This window comes from Bos javanicus, chromosome 8, assembly GCF_032452875.1.
Source record: "Bos javanicus breed banteng chromosome 8, ARS-OSU_banteng_1.0, whole genome shotgun sequence".
Taxonomy (NCBI): domain Eukaryota; kingdom Metazoa; phylum Chordata; class Mammalia; order Artiodactyla; family Bovidae; genus Bos; species Bos javanicus.
In genome coordinates, this window is record NC_083875.1 from 71,338,628 (window position 1) to 71,355,050 (window position 16,423).

Consider the following 16,423-nt stretch of genomic DNA (forward strand, 5'->3'; position numbering starts at 1 on the left):
TGTTTAGTCACTAAGTTCTGTCTGACTCTTTTGCAACCCCATGAACTGTAGCCTGCCAGGCTGCTCTGACCACGGGTTTATAGGCTTTGTCATATTCCAAGTCTCTTCTACTTCTCAAGCTTTGCAAATCCACACTCCCAAGAAAAGTGTAGCACCTTCCTTTAGCATTTGTGACATGTGCTTTGGAAGAAAAGCAAATGTCCCCTTTTTCTCTCTTCTCCACCAACTTTCTGTGTTCAGAGCCTTGGGATCTATGGTACAGCATGCTTTAACTTCTTGGAGATCACAGATGCATGCACAATTTTAATGTTATTTTATAGGAATATGGACTTCCTTTGAAGGAAACGCTTATTCCTGCAATAAATCTTGATTGTTCACTCAATTTACATCCTCAAGGAACTTAAGACCATATAACTGTAAGAATAAAAGGAAGGTTGGGACAGCCATGAAGGAGGCATGAAAGAGTGGTGGGGTTCAGCTCACTTCTGAGGGTCAGAGAAGGCTTCCTGGAAGGGGAAGCATCTGAATTGAGAAATGAGCACCTTTGACAGGTAGAGACCTGAAGAGCCCTCCCTTTGAAGGGTGTAGGACCATGGGTTTAGGGAGGATGTTCAGGGATGGGTACTTCCTAAAGTATTCCTGCCTGGGGAATTCCATGGACAGAGGAGACTGGCAGGCTACACTACATGGGTCCCAAACAACTGGACACGACTGAGTGACAAACACTTTCACTTTTCAGGGATGGAAAAGCAAGGTCTGGCTAGAAGTACGGTGACATATCCTAGTTTCTCCAAAGCTACCTTTTTCTGTCCTAGTGGAATGCTCACAGATGCCCCTTGTCACTCAAAAAGTATCCCAGTTTGGATGATAAATTACATAGTCACCATAGCTGTAAGTGACATTCTCTCAGAGGCCTGATCTTCCCCTGGTTGAAAGGATCCAAAAGGAGAAGAGTCAGGAATGACTGAACTTGCAGATCTGTCACTTGGTAAAACAGAAGTAAAATGTACAGGAAAAAGTAGCATTAGAAGGAGTTACCAAGTAGGAGGAAAGATTATGAATTCAGTTTTAGATCTGAAAGATTCAGCTGGAGGGCAATCAGAACCTCTTTAGGTCCAGCTCCTCCTCTCGCAGATCAAAGGACTGGGGGCAAAGAATCTGAGTCAGGACTGGAACCCAGGTATCTCCCACCTCGGTCTGTAGCTTTAGTCTTTCTACCTCCCTGTCCTGAGCTCAGTAGTGCCCCTCCAACATGCATGTCTGCTGAGAACCTGTGGTCTTATTTAGAAATACCTCTGCAAATACAATCAAGTTAAGATGAAGTCATCCTGGTGTAGCACAGGCCCCTAATCCACTATGGCTGCTGTTCTAACAAGAAGAGGGAAATGGGGACTTCCCCGGTGTCCAGTGGTTAAGAATCCGCCTTCCTATGCAGGGGATGCAAGCTCTATCCCTGGTTGGGGAACTAAGATCCCACATGCTACAGAGGAACTAAGATCCCACATGCTACAGAGCAACTAAGCCCATGTGCCACAAGTACTGAGCCTGCACGCCGTAACTAGAGAATCTCTGTCCTGCAATGAAACGTTTTGCATGATGCAACAAAGATCCCCTGCGCCGCAACTAAGATCTGATGCAGCCAAATAAATACATTAAATAAATAAATATAGAAAAAAAGAAGAAGGAAATGTGCGTGTAGACATGGAGACAAATAGGGACGTGACAACGGAGGAAGAGACTGGAATAACACATCTAAAGCCATGGAATGTCGAGGATTGCCAGGGAGCCACAGGAAGCTAGGAACAGGTCAGGAAGGATACTTCCTTAGACTCTTTGGAAGGAGGGTGGCCTTGCCGATCCCTTGACCTTGGACTTTTAGCCTCCGGAGCTGTGAGACAGTATGATGCTGCTGTTTCAAGCTGCCCATTTAGGGTGTTTTGTGATGATAGCCCTAGGACCCTGCTCCATTGTCTGAGCTTCAGTTGGAGCTAGGTGTCTTAAAACTCAACATTCCAAAAACTAAGATCATGGAATCCAGTCCCATCACTTCACGGCAAATAGATGGGGGAACAATGGAAACGATGACAGACTTTATTTTCTTGGGCCCCAAAATCACTACAGATGGTGACTGCAGCCATGAAATTAAAAGACGCTTGCTCCTTGACTATGACTAACCTAGACAGCATATTAAAAAGCAGAGACCTTACTTTACCGACAAAGGTCCATATAGTCAAAGCTATGGTTTTCCCAGTAGTCATGTATGGATGTGAGAGTTGGACCATAGAGAAAGCTGAGCACTAAAGAATTGATGCTTTTGAACTGTGATGCTGGAGATGACTCTTGAGGGTCCCTTGGACTGCAAGGAGATCAAACCAGTCAATCCTAAAGGAAATCAGTCCTGAATATTAATTGAAAGGACTGAAGCTGAAGCTCCAATACTTTGGTCACCTGATGTGAAGAACTGACTCATTGGAAAAGACCCATCACCGAATCAAAGGACATGAGTTTCAGCAAGCTCCAGGAGTTGGTGATGGACAGGGAAGCCTGGCATACTGCAGTCCATGGGGTTGCAAAGAGTTGGACACTACTGAGAAACTGAACTGACTGAGGTATCTGGGAAGCACAAGAAAATATGGGACTGGAGTGCAGAGAAATGGTCAGAATTGAAAGCCCAGCCAGGGTTGGGAATAGGAAAATGGAAACTGAAGCGAGGACCAAAGGGAAGATAAGGGGCGCTGAGGACATCCTATGGGGAAGGAGAGGCGGCGAAGGAGGCAGAGAGCATTGTTAGAAGGGCAGGAAGAGAGTGGAAATAAGGGAGGAATTCCAGGGGAGGCTGGGTTGAGAGGTTTGTGCTGGGAGAGATGGGCTGATCTGGAAGTGTGGTCATGGGTGACCTTTTCAAGAGCTTCTTTAGAAAGGTGCAGGAGATAAAAACCACAGGAAGTCTTCAGGAGTCTAGTGAAGGAAGGGTAGCTGAGGCAATCATTCTTTTGGGGACTTCAAGATAGAGGAGTAAAATAGGGCAATAGTTTAAGGTGTGGAGCCAGAAAGAGGGATTTTGTTAGGCTACAAAGGACTCAGTATATTTGTGGGAAAAGGCTGAGGAGAGGGAAAGATTACAGGTGCAACCTCTTTCGGTGGGTGGCCATGCAGGGCCCAAGATCACCATGCAAACACACCGTTCTGGCACACCCTACCCAAAACTGAGCCAATACTTTGCTTCCACTGGGGCCTCAGGGCTCTTCTCCCCCCTGCTCCCCCTTCCACCCTTGGGCCTTGAGACATCCACTAGGTGATGGGCTCTTGAGTGACAGTGGAAATGACCACAGTGCAGAGACCATGATGTGAGGAGGGGGCAACTGGCATCGTTGAGCCTCATCCATGAAAGTGCAGGGGGCAGCTGCCAGGGAGAATGGCACAGGAATCCACAAGACGGGGAGTCTGTGGATCCCACCATGTATCACAGCAAGGGGTTCCAGCCTTATCACAAGGGGCTTAAGCAGCAGGGTCTGCGACAAACTGGCAGGCTCCTGGGAGATTGCTATTGTTCATTCACTCAAGTCATGTCCAACCTGTGACCCCATGGACTGCAGCATACCAGGCTTCTCTCTCCTTCACTGTCCAGTGGAGCTGGGCAACACTTAATTCCCTGATTAAACCTCTAGCTCTGACCCTTTCTTGTCACCATCCTTTATAAAAGGAAGACCAGTAAACAGAGGCAACTCTCTGTCTTCTGTGCCTGGAGGCTTGCCCTCACCCCTTTCTTATTTGGTGGGAGGGCTCCATTTCTTCTTCGGTCTCAAGAGGAGACACATCCCTAAGGATGAATTGCAGATATAGCTTTTAGGACAGTCCTTGCTTCCTCAGCAAAGACAGTGCTGTCCTTGGGAAAGCAAAGGCTTCTGGGATTACAGGGCCAGATGTATAAATGAGTGAGGGATCCTGCATGTCTAGTGGCCCTCTCAGCCCTCCCAACATAAACCCTTGACTTAAAAATAATGAAAATGTGGAGGAGTGCACATTGCAAAACACAAAAAAAGCAAAATGCACAGCCACACCAGGTACCCAGCACACTATGCTCTAGGAGACATCACACCATGCAGTTCCTCCATGCACCCCTCCCCCGCCACCCGCCCCTGGTAGAGGAATTCTAGAGCCCCAGGGGAAGACACTGCATTGACTAAATTCTGGGCAGAGTGTTAATATATACGTGCATTGCATGAGTGGGTAGGCAGATGTCAGGACTTGAGTAATTATTGTGAGAAAAGCAAGATTTTGGAGAAAGCCTGAATGTCTTTCCTGTGTAGCGTTAACTCCCTTCTGTCTTCCTTCTTCCAAACACTCTCAAATTATATATAATTCATTGTAGGCTTTTACTGTATTTTTTTGTTTCTGTATTTCTTTCACTGTGTGTCAATTCTAAAGGAAATCAACACTGAATATTCACTGGAAGGACTGATGGTGAAGTTGAAGCTCTAATATTTTGGCCACCTGATGTGAAGAGCCAAATCACTGGAAAAGACCCTGATGCTGGGAAAGATTGAGGGCAGGAGGAGAAGATGAGATGGTTGGATGGCATCACCGACTCAATGGACAGGAGTCTGAGCAAACTCTGGGAGAGTGAAGGACATGGAAGCCTGGTGTGCTGCAGTCCATGGGGCCACAAAGAGTCAGCCATGATTTAGCCACTGAATAACAACGTGTTAATCACTAATGTTCATCGTCAGCAGGTGTGGAAGCAAGCCAACCAAAAGGGCCAGAGTCACACAACTGGTCAGAGGTGGAACCCAAGCTTGAACATGTCTGTGATTCCAACTCAAGTGCTATTCCCCCTACATTCTCTGTGGCTTCCTGCTTCTAAGTGGACTCCCAGTTGGGTGAAGGCAGCTGGGAACCAAAGACATCTTCAGAACTTCAACGTTCAGGAACCTTACCTAAGATTCAGCTGGAACCAGCAAGTCATCCAAGTCTCCTGGTTCACCCCCCAGGGCAGGATCACAGCTCTGTCCCTGCATCCCTGTGATGTTCCCTTCTTGTTGGCAGTGGAGCCAGAGCATTGGGTCACAGTGTCTGGGGGATGTCACCCCCCTCCCAGCAGGCCTTCCACAGAGGTTGAGCACCAGGGCTGGCCACTGTATTCTGACATCCAGAGATACCTCCCTCATTATGATGCCCATTTGTTACTGTACAGAATATTGCTGAATGGGAAACCTAGGCGGGGTCTCCAGAGATGACTCTCAAACTCACAACTCGTAACTGGCTTCCTAAGGGAAGCCCCACCGAATCCTCCAAGGTGTAGGAGGCCACCTATGGAAGCTATGGTGCTGCCACCTTCCCTGTTGCCACTCCCATTGCCACAACTGCCTTTCAACATCCATGAACTTGGGGTCCAGACACTGTGATGCTATTGCAATAGGCAAGCCACTGCCCACCCCAACTGCTCCTGATCCAAGGGTCTAGGATTTTGCTAGGCAGCATACAACAGCAAAACAGCAGGATGGTGGTCTCTATTCGCCTCCCACCTCCCAGAACTCTCTAGTTCAGCTGTCAGAATTTAAGTCATATCTAGAAAATCCCATGGACGGAGGAGCCTGGTGGGCTGCAGTCCATGGGGTCGCTAGGAGTCGGACAAGACTGAGCGACTTCACTTTTCACTTGCATGCATTGGAGAAGGAAATGGCAACCCACTGCAGTGTTCTTGCCTGGAGAATCCCAGGGACGGGGGAGCCAGGGGACTGCCATCTCTGGGGTCGCACAGAGTCGGACACGACTGAAGCGACTTAGCAGCAGCAGCAGCAGACTCCAACTGCAAGAAATGTGGTTTAAATTTTCTGGCCACTACAGTACAAGAAGAAGTTTAAGGTATTGAGGGCCAAACCACTATAGCTACCACATTTGGTGAGAAAAAATACTGAATATTCATAATAAATATTTTGAAGATTTTCTAAATGCTTCAGCTTAACATTTAATGAAATTTTTAAAAAATTGTATGTCTGTGAAGATTATGAGGATGTTCACAAATGCCAAGAGTGCGTTTAAGCATCTACGGGCTGACTTTTCTCCACCAATACCACCACTGCAGAGTTCAGGGGTTTTCTCATCCATCGAGAGAGTAGATCCTACAAAGAATGATCCACTTTCATTCTTTATATGTTTTTCAATTACAGAAACAATACAAGCATTGTTTGTCTGAAAAATATAGTAAACATAACTGTAATCCTACATCACTATCACCATAACCACTTCACTCTTTTTATGTGCATATTTACATCTTGGTGAATGTAGTGTTCATAGAACTCTGCTTTGTTTTCTTACCTACATCATAATTATTTCCCATGTTGTTGCATAACCACAATTAATGGCCTCATAATATTTCACTAACACAAGTATCGTAATTGCTCAGCTATTCCTCTCTAGTTGAACCCTTAGCTTGTTTCCAATTATTTATTACTATGAACAATGCTTTGAAGAGCATCCTGTATTTTCAGAGTGTTGGTCACTGAAGTGAGATGATGAGTTAATACTTACTGGTTAAAGGGTATCTATTTTTAAATGAGTATCAACAGGTTTTAACCAGTGTTTCTTGAAAATCACCTTTAGCAAAAGCAGGGAAATTTGTCTCCAGGAATGACTAAATGCAGAGCTTGTTTTTACCTATCCCATCTTTAGCACTTCTCTTGGGAGCAACTATTGGCAGCTACTGAAAATTCAGAAACAGTCCCCTAGGTCTTGAAGCCTCTACTGACATTGTTCACATCACTGAATCTCAAATCCCGGGGAGCTGTCTGGGTGACTGTGACTCGAATCTTGGGACCAGGGTGAGGCCAAGGAGGAGATACAGCATCTTCAGGGTCTCCCCCACCCTTCCATATCTCAAGGAACAGCTTTCCTGACTAGAAGTCTTCTACGGATAAGATGCAGTAAAAGTTGATCAGCTCAAGCCAAATCTCAAGCCCAGAACATGCACATTTAGACACACATTTCAGGGAGCCTTAGATAAACAGACAGGTTACTCCCCTAATTTTTGATTCCTCCCTCTTCCTCCCAGATGGAGAAGACATTATTATTTAGGTTACAATAAAGTAACCTGGGTTACACTTTATTTAAGAAGATATTTAATAGCTTGGGATGAGTTTATGAACTAGAAGACCCGAGTCTTTAAAGAACTATACATGTGCACTCAGTTGCTCAGCTGTGTCTAACTCTTTGTGACCCCATGGACTGTAGCCCCTCAGGCTCCTCTGTCTATGGGATTTACCAGGCAAGAATACTGGAGTGAGTTGCCATTTCCTCCTCCAGGGGATCTTCTTGACCCAGGGATGGAACTCGGGTCTCCTTGCTTGGCAGGTGGACTCTTTACTACTGTACCACCGGGGAAGCCCAGGCAGATGCAATGCTGCAAGATTTTACTCTCTTCGTCACTTTTCTCTCTATTGTGAGGCCAGGCGTTTAAAGCCTTTCCTGCCCGAGGAAAACGTGCTGAAGGTGCCCATTCAGAAGGGCTTCATCCTGGTGACCATTTATCGTCTTCACCAGTCCAGGGCTGTGTGGCTTTAGCCCCTTTGTGAGAATAAGGAGGAATAAACTTTGCTCTACGAATCACGTGTTTTCTTTTGAGAAAGAAAAACTTTAGTATTCGCGCCAACGAAGCAGCCTGGCGCAGGATCTCGAGATTTCACTTTGTTCCCTCCACGGTACATGCTCTTGTGCTGCAGAAAAGGAGGTGCACCCCTCGTATCGCGCAGTGGGTCCTCAATTCTGGAACTCCATCCACCCCCACGTGCGCCCCCACTCCTTCTCCAGCCACAATAATTGCTCTATAAATGACATTCGCATTAACTTAGCTGCTCCAGGCCCGAGGAATGCCAAAGCTTGCTGAGCAATACTGTTGGCAACAAAATCCCGGGGTCTGTGGGTAGACTGGCCGCTGTTCCGGATCCCCCTCCAGCCGCAAGCACTTCCCCCTCTGCGGTCCGGGTGACCCTTCCCAGCAGCTGCCCCCCTGGCCTGCTCCAAGCCAGGCAGCACCACCCCACCAGGAGGTAAGACGACTTCCCGGGACACCCCACGTCCTCCTCTCGCCCCCGTCCGGTAGCTTGGAAATTTGCACTGGACAGTTACGTCACACAGGGAGGCGGGTCCCCACTATCCTGCACACCAATGGCGCGGCCGCAGCCCGTCTCTTCATTTTCAGTGATTGGTGTCTCGGGCCCCTCTGCTCCACCCCAGCCCGCCATGGCGTCAGGCCCCGCAGCACCGGGGAGGTGGTTCCCACTTTAAAGAAGTGAAGTTTTTCGCCCCCTCCCCCGCCCCGCCCGCCTCCTGCAGCCTCCCGCGCCGCGCGGAGCCGGCGAATGGAGCTACGCCGCGGCGGCGTAGGGAGCCAGGCTAGGGCGCGCAGGATGGATGGGGACAGCCGAGATGGCGGCGGCGGCTGCAAGGACGCCGGGTCGGAGGACTATGAGAACCTGCCGACCAGCGCCTCCTTATCCACCCACATGACAGCCGGAGCGATGGCCGGGATCCTGGAGCACTCGGTCATGTACCCGGTAGACTCAGTGAAGGTGAGGCGCCAGGAGACTTTAGAGAACGGGCGAGCGCACGCGTGTGCTTATGCATCCCGCGCGGGAGCCGCCTGGAAGCAGCCCTCCGCAACCGCGCTCTCCTTAGCGCCGCGGCGCCCCCCGGATCTCCTGGGTCCCACCGGGAGCTGGCGCGCGCAGCCGGGGCGCCTGGGAGTGCGCCGCGTAGCTCCTTCCGCTGTGCGCTTGGGCCCCCGGGGGCAACCCCCCCCCTCCCGCGCCCACGAGGGTGCCCCAGCCGGCGCCCCGCTTCGCCGCTCCCGCCGAGTTCCAGGCCCAGGCTGCTGGCGGCGCTGCCGCCGGCGAGGAGAAGGCGAGAGCACCGCTGGCCTCGGCGGTGGCGGCGGGGCTCCAGACGGAGCCGGCCGGTATGGCTTTGAGCAGTCTTACCACGTCTGGCCACGCGATCGGAGGGTTTGCGGTCCCGGCTGGTCGCGGCTCCCACTGGCGCGCTCGGTGTCCGAGCCGCGGCGAGTGGCGTCAGCTGGCCGCTGCCGGGTGATCGGGGCTCCCGCACACGTGCGCCGCCCCCGAGGGGCTCGCCGCCGGGAGCGCTAACCATACTCGCGCCGAGAAACGTGGCCCCGACCCGGCTGGCCCGGCCGCCCGCCCTTTGGCAGCCGAGCAGCTGAGAGGCAGTGAGATTTACAGTGACATTTGCCTTCTCATTTTGTTGTAGGGAGGCGGGCAGGCAGGGAGAGCGCGTGCTACGTAGCCTTTCTTATGGGTTGTGTAATAGCCGTTCAGTTTGCCCCGCGCTTCCCGGGTAGTTTTAAATGCATTGCTGTCAGGAGGTAGCTTTAACCAGGCGGATTTTTGCCTGAGCTGCACTAAGTCAGCTTGTTCAGGATACAGAATGGCCAGAGGATAGATAGAGTGCTACGGGGAAGTAATACTATTATTGATACATTGCAGTTCTGTAGGCAGAACTCAGCTAATTCGTACAGTAGCCGTGGGAATTAACATGAAGAAACTGAGGCACAGAGCGGTGAACGGGATTAGCCTGCCAGGGCTCATGCACCACGGGTATCCGCCGACTCCAGCCCCGGTGTGCTTCGGAGATTTGGGGACTTCTCTAGGTGGTGAGTTCCCCAACTAGCGTCTGTATCTTGTTTCTGATGCTGGCCCCACATGAGCGGTGGGAAGGCCAGAATGTCTAATGCAGAGGGTTTTCCTTGCTCTGAGCAGTTCTTAGAGCTGGCAGTCAGTGGCTGAACAGACACCAATCCAGAGAGAAGGCCATGGGCATTCACATTAAGGTGAACCCCAAGTCTTATGTTGTGCTGCTGGGTCTTAGTCATCACCCCTCTGCTCTCCGGCATGCCAGAGGGAGATTAAAGGAACCGTCCTTGCCTGCCAGGGTTATGGAGGCCACAAGGAGATTTTTTCTCTTAGGTTTTCAAAGTCACTCCAAGAAAGACCGTGGACGGACACCAGGTGGCATTTGTATAGGAAATAATCCTTCACATGTAATAAAAAGTCCCCATATTTGAAGTTGTTGTCTCAAGTGCCTTGGACAGAGTGTGGGAAGGTTAGGAGCTGGGAGATGTCATTTGAGCAGGCATGAGCTGTCAAAGAACTAGACCACTTCTGAGGCTCTTGACCTCTGTTGTGAGTTTGGTTCAAGGCATCATTGGAGCTTGTTTTTAGGGTTAGTTATGCCTTTTGACCTCCCTATGACACTCTTGGGTGCGTGCTAAGTCGCTCAGTCGTGTCTGACTGTTTTGCGACACTATGGACTGTAACCCATCAGGCTCCTTTGTCTATGGGTTCTCTAGGCAAGAGTGCTGGAGTGGGCTTCTACTCCCTTTTCCAGGGCATCTTCCTGACCCCAGGGATCTAGATCTCTTGGATCTCCTCCATGGCAGGTGGATTCTTTACTGCTGAGCCACTGGGGAAGCCCCTTACAAGGGGTTAGTTGCATGTGTTTGAATTGTGTGATCTGTGTTTAGTTTCTTCCCTGCCCCTCCTTCTGCTCTCTAGGTGTTGGTATGTTTTGATCCACTTGTCACTATGTACTTAGTATTGCTTTCTGTAGCAGTTTTCACTTGTGGACGGGTTAATGTCATGTGTGTGGTCCTGGGCTGTCATTTTGTGGAACTTGACTGTAAAATGAAGGTTTGGGGAACCTTCCCTGGTGGTCCAGTGGTTAACTGCGCTTCTGACATAGGGAGCACGAGTTCGATCCCTGGTCTGCGAACTAAGATCCCATGTGCTGTGTGGTGCAGCCAAAAAATAAAATAAAATTTTAAAAATAATAAATAAAATACAGGTTTGGGTTAGCTAACCAGGAACAATTTCTAGATTCTTGGATTACAATCCTGGCTCTGAATAAAGACCCTTGGGGGTTCTGGTTTTGAGCATCCCGGTTTGGCTTTAAAGTACCTCTTGGTGGTTTTTTTTTTTCTTTTTTTTTTTGCTACAGTTTCTTTGGATTACTCTTTTCATTTTGCAGTGGGGCTAAAAAGCACAGAGAGAGTTAAGTGGCATGAGCCCCGCTGTGTGACCCCAGCAAGGCTGCGATGGAGGTATGCTGAAACCAACACAAGTGTCGATGTCCAACATGAGATGTCAGGGGCCAAGGAAATGCTCCACTTGGGGAGACCTTCACTGTGTTCTTCTTAAATAACAGGGATGGTGGAGACTGTGAGTAACTGAGTCAGGAGCCCTGGGTTGGGGTTCAAGCCCAGCCCCTAACTTGCTTCATTCTTTAGGCACTGTTCTGTCACTAGGAAAATGGGGGCTATGGACCAGTTAATATTTCCTATTTTTCACCTGTCCTCCTTTCTACCAACACAGAATACTCATTGTCCTCTTTTTATGTTACTTGCAATTTGAAATAATTAATTACACTTGAAGCCCAATCAATGTAAATTGTATCTTGAGAGGAAAAAAAAGGTTTTGTTTTGTTTTTGTATTTTATAAGGCACACATTTTTAACCTTGATCTTGTAAAGTTCAGTGAGCGTGTTGGATGGGCCTATGTTTTCCAGTTTTTCTCTCCTTTTTGGTGTGTGGACCATGGTGCTCAGGACTGGTCACTTTGATTTCTGAGCCCAGCAAGCTGCTCTGTTGTGTCTTAAGTGTGGAAAGTCAGCCTGGCTAATGCTTCACATTGTAATATTGCATATACTTTTCTGTGAAATCCCCTCCACCCAATGTCACCTTAATGACTTGCATTTTTCAAAGGGTGGTGACCATTAGTGGGAGAAACATTCTTAAAAAGCCAGGTTGGTGAGAGTACAAAATATTAAATAGAAGCATGTGTGGCATGCGGTAAGAAGTACTGTTGCTCTGTGACAGTCTGGGTTGTGTGTATGTGTGTTCCCTGAGTGGCTGTGCAAAATGTACCTCTGGCTAGGCCAAAAAGTCTGAGAAAACACTGAACCTCATCATCACTAACACCTCTCAAGTTCCAGCAGTCAACAGCCTGTGATTCTTAAATGGGGATTTAGAAGACTTTTGGCAACTTTCCTCCTCCTTTCTGTGTCTTCCTCTCTCCCTTGGCCCCACGGTAGTGGCATATGACTGCTTACTCATCTGTAAAGGGACAGGCTGCCAGGGCCTCGCAGTGGTCCCAAGGGAGGGAGCGAGGGGACCCTGTAGGGCTGTCACCCAGAGGTCGCCATGACTTGTTGCATTCCAGCTGGGGCTTTGCAGCAGCTCTGCCATACGCCTCTCCCCCTGGTGCTCCAGAGGGGCCAGTGGTGTGGTCGCCTAGACCAGCACTTAGGGTGGACGTGAGAACCCCTGGTCCGGAGCGCTCAGGACTGTGGGGAGAATGCCAGGTGGGTGGAGGAGGAAATTCCAACCAGATTAGGCACACCGCTCTCCGACCATGCCCTGTGTCCTGCGGTGGCGAAAGCAAGGGCAGAAGGAAACAGGAAAGATTTGAAGCAAGAGAACTTCCGCTGACCCTTCTCTTGCTTTGCTTGTCAGGGAAACGCAGTCCCTTTAAGCTCTGCTGGGGGAAGCCCTCCTGCCCCGCTAGGGTGCAGCCGGATGGCAGGGCACTGACAGCCGGCCGAGCTGGTTGAGTCTAAGCCTTCTCTCTAGGAGCTGGTGGGTGCTGAGCCAGTTGGAAGCCTCGCTTGGCCTCGGGGGTTTCTGTCCCTGGCAGTGCTGAGCTCCGAGGAGCAGCAGCAGCGAGGCGGGCAGGTGCCAGGCAGCTCAGTGTTCCTCCACCTCTGGCTTTCCTCATCTTGGTCTCCACAGTGCCAAGCAGACTGCTAGGGCCCTCAGTATGGGACGGGGTGACGAAGGCAGCTGCCAGCGTCCCTCCCTCCCACCCTCTCCAGTGCTTTCAAAACCACATACAGCCCAGGAGATGCCACTCCGCTTCTAAAGAGTGTGAAATCCCAAGTTGCTCTCGTTTTTTGCGACAAAAGTTCAGTGATTTTTCAGTCTCCTTCCGATCCTGCCCTTCCCTTCTTCGCCATCCTCCTTCAGTGGGAAGGAGCACTTTTCTCTAAGGTGGATCTGGGAGTGGCATGGAGTCCAGCGAGGAATTCTTTTTGAACTTCTGTACTGTTGTTTGTTTCATGAATGCCCAGGCCACGTGCTGATGCCCAGGCCTGGGGTCTCTTGGAGGAGTGGGGGCAGGGATCTGGTCCCAGAGACAGCGCTCGGCCCCCACGTGGCCCCTTTCCTGCCTGCCGCTGGCCCCCTCTGTCCGGAAATGGGGGAGGGCAAGGCCAGGGCAGAGGGCTTGGAGGGTAGCCCCTGAGATTACAGCGGGCAGCCAAGGCGACCTCAGATCTTCAATAGGGGAAGGCACTGGGGCTAACTTGGAGGGGGAGTTCAATTACATTTTTCAAATCACGCCTTGGGGTGCACAAGGGGTAGGGGGCGTGCCCTTGAGGTAGAGGGCTTGTCACATAAGGCAGAGGGTGTCGCTCTGTGGAGTGGGCATCCTATGCCTTTCCTGGTTGCCCCTGGGCACGTTTTAGCCACTGTGGCCCTTTCATTGATTAGGGCCTTTGTCCCCTCGATCTTTGGGGTGGTGACCAGTCTCCAAACTCGAGTCCTGCTTTCCTTTGTTTACAGGCTTGGGGTCTGGACCCCTCTGGCATTCCCTGATGCCCTGGATGAACTGGTTTGCTTGTGTTCAAGGAAACCTTTGGCGGTCTCTCTTGAACCCCCGAACTTTCTGGCTTTTTTCCTGTGTCCCCTGGGTCCCCAAGCTTTCCTGCCCAGAGAGTTTTCTTTTTGTTTTTAAATCTTCCTTGTGAGTTCTGCTTGGCCCAAAGCCTGCCCTCCTCTCCCAGTCAACACCTTGGAATGTTCACTGTCGCCATTTTTCATAGGAAGCTTCCTCCAATCACTTTAACTGCAAGTGAAAGTGAAAGTGAAATCGCTCAACTGTGTCTGACTCTTTGCAACCCCATGGACTGTAGCCTGCCAGGTTCAACTGTCCATGGGATTTTCCAGGCAAGAATACTGGATTGAGTTGCCATTTCCTTCTCCAGGAGATCTTCCTGACCCAGGGATTGAACCCAGGTCTCCTGCATTGTAGGCAGACGCTTTACCGTCTGATCCACCAGGGAAGTCTCAGATGTGCCCTCAGACTCCTTCTGAGCCTGAATTCTCACCGGCAGAGAACTGGCTTGGGGTAGTTCAGATCCCAGGCTTTTGACTTACCGGTTGGGTGGGACACTTAGCTTTTCGGAGTTCTGGTAGTTTCCTTATCTATGAAATGCAGAAGCTAATTTCCTTCCTGCTTTCTCTTTCCTGAACCAACTTTCCCTGGCTTCCTTCTTTATTTTTCCCCTGGACCCTGTGAAAGTTCCTTGTAATTGACTCCTTTACATCTTCACTGAATGTTCCTTCCTCCTCCCTGTGCCGATAGACATCCAGCGCTTCTCCTGAGGCCTCTCCCTAATGCCTCTCAGGTAGAGATGATGCCCATTAGTTTAAATCAGGCACCTTGGGGCTGCGACCCTCCCACTGTTACTTGCTCACCCTATCAAGCTCTTCTTTCCCTTTGAGGCTCCTGCCCTCCATTTCCACCAGCATCTGTCCCTCTTCTCCCCTTGCTCACCCTATCAAGCTCTCCTTTCCCTTTGAGGCTCCTGCCATCCACTTCCACCAGCATCTGTCCCTCTTCTCCCTGTGTTACCACTCACCTTCTTCTCCACTGGGATGGCAGGGTGGGTAGAGGGAGGGACTCTTGATCCAGACTGTGGTCCTGCTTCCCACTTGGGTGTGACCTGGGGCAAATGTCTTCACCTCTCTGCCTGGTTTCTCCATTTATAAAAGAAGGAAAAAATGGTACTGATGTCCTGGGTATCTGTGAGGGTTAAGTCCTTACAGCGGTTATCATTACCTCCTGTGTAGGACTGTCCTCTGGGTGGGACCTTTCAGCTTCAGTACCATCATCATCAATGACAATGTGATCCAGCCACTTTCCTTCATCCTCTGGATGTTGACATTGGCTCACAGACTGTTCGTCCATCCTGAATTCTATTATCATCCTGAGAGTGTTCCATTTTGGTCACCACTTGACTAACATCCAAATGCCTACATTCTTTTTTTCTTTTGCCTACTGCACAGTCTGTGGAACTTCCCCAACCAGGGATCAAACCCATGCCCCCTGCATTGAAAGCACAGACCACCAGGGAAGTCCCAAATCCCTCTATTCTTTACGCCACTCAGGTTCATGGCTGTTACTTCTAAGGGCCTTGTCCTGGCCCTGAACCTTTCTGCCCCTGAAATCGTGCATTCAGACGTTTCAGGGTCTGGCCACAGCTTTCTCATGGTCACACTGTGTGAAGACTCTCGCCTCTTCTCTGTCTCATCGCATCGCATCCCTGGCTTCCTCATCCAGCCTGGCCCCCACAGCCCATCACTGCAGCCACTCTCCAGCCCATAGTTTCTTTGCCTTTGGATCTTCCTACACCTGCCTGCCCACATCTGATCCCCGACAACCCACTGCCCACAGGGAAGCCCAGCCCTTCAGGAGAAACCCTCACATTGTGTCCACTGCTGCCCTGTGTGCCAGGCGTTTGGGGCCCCAGCCTGGCCTTCCCTGTGCTCTGGTCAGTCGGCTTCCATCCTGCTCAGAAGCTGCTTCAGACCACCTTGCCTCTCAGACTCCCACCCTTCCACTTTTTTCAGCCTCAGTGTGGCATCTTGCTCTCTGTTCCTAGAGGAACCCGGACTCCATCAAATTCTTCCTCTAACTGTCCTTCCCACTAGCCTGCCAACCCCTGCCCTTCTCCTATTGTAAAGTAAGAGGGTCCTTCCTTCTTCTAAGGAGAATCAGTGGGTGTAGCAACCAGTGATGTACACCTGGGTTTGAATCCTAGCTCTTCACCTGGGCCATCTTACTTGACCTCTCTAAGCTCAGTTTCCTTATCTACAGATTGGGAATATGAATCCCAAGACCCAGATTCTTTTTTACTGAAAAAGTGGGCATGACGTATGTAAAGCTTTTGCTGCAGTGTCTGGTGCCTAAGTTCTCAATAAAGGTCATGGTCATAGTTATTTTGGTCATCTGTCTCTTGAGTAACCCAGTTCCAGTATCTTGGCCTCTACCTCACCCCCACCTCCAGCCATTGGTTCCTTCTTAAGAGCATTTCTGAATCCATACTTGTCTCATCTTAAATAACAAACCAACCCCAGGCAGCTCACCTTGACCCCGTGTGCCCCGAGAGTTTTTTCTCCTTAAAATAACATGTGTTGGGAAAGGATGGTTGACACTCAGTTTCTACCTTCTCCCCTTGTCACCTCCCCCTCCCCCCAGACCTCTGGCATTTTGCATCTGTTTAGTCACTGTCTCCTGCAGTTTGTTTAGATTCATGTCTACTGAGTTGGTGATGCTCTCTAACCATCTCATCC

At 50.1% G+C, this 16,423-nt stretch overlaps 1 protein-coding gene and 1 long non-coding RNA gene across 14 annotated transcripts in view; one reads left to right on the plus strand and one right to left on the minus strand.

The window, feature by feature from the left end:
• LOC133252874 (uncharacterized) overlaps window positions 1-9,282 on the minus strand; it is an 81,585-nt gene extending 72,303 nt beyond the window's left edge. For 7 of the 12 annotated variants that reach the window (XR_009738108.1, XR_009738105.1, XR_009738111.1 and 4 more), the window contains exon 1: window positions 8,976-9,282. This is a non-coding gene — a long non-coding RNA (uncharacterized LOC133252874). Of the gene's footprint in view, window positions 1-4,937; window positions 8,139-8,975 lie in introns of those variants that run through there. The other 5 variants (XR_009738104.1, XR_009738113.1, XR_009738112.1 and 2 more) reach the window with 3 other exon arrangements.
• SLC25A37 (solute carrier family 25 member 37) overlaps window positions 8,231-16,423 on the plus strand; it is a 47,406-nt gene continuing 39,213 nt past the window's right edge. Inside the window, exon 1 of one of the 2 annotated variants that reach the window (XM_061425852.1) lies at window positions 8,231-8,567. In XM_061425852.1, coding sequence (XP_061281836.1) covers window positions 8,358-8,567 — 210 coding nt within the window. In that variant the 5' untranslated portion in view covers window positions 8,231-8,357. Of the gene's footprint in view, window positions 8,568-9,571; window positions 9,668-16,423 lie in introns of those variants that run through there. The other variant, XM_061425853.1, reaches the window with a different exon arrangement.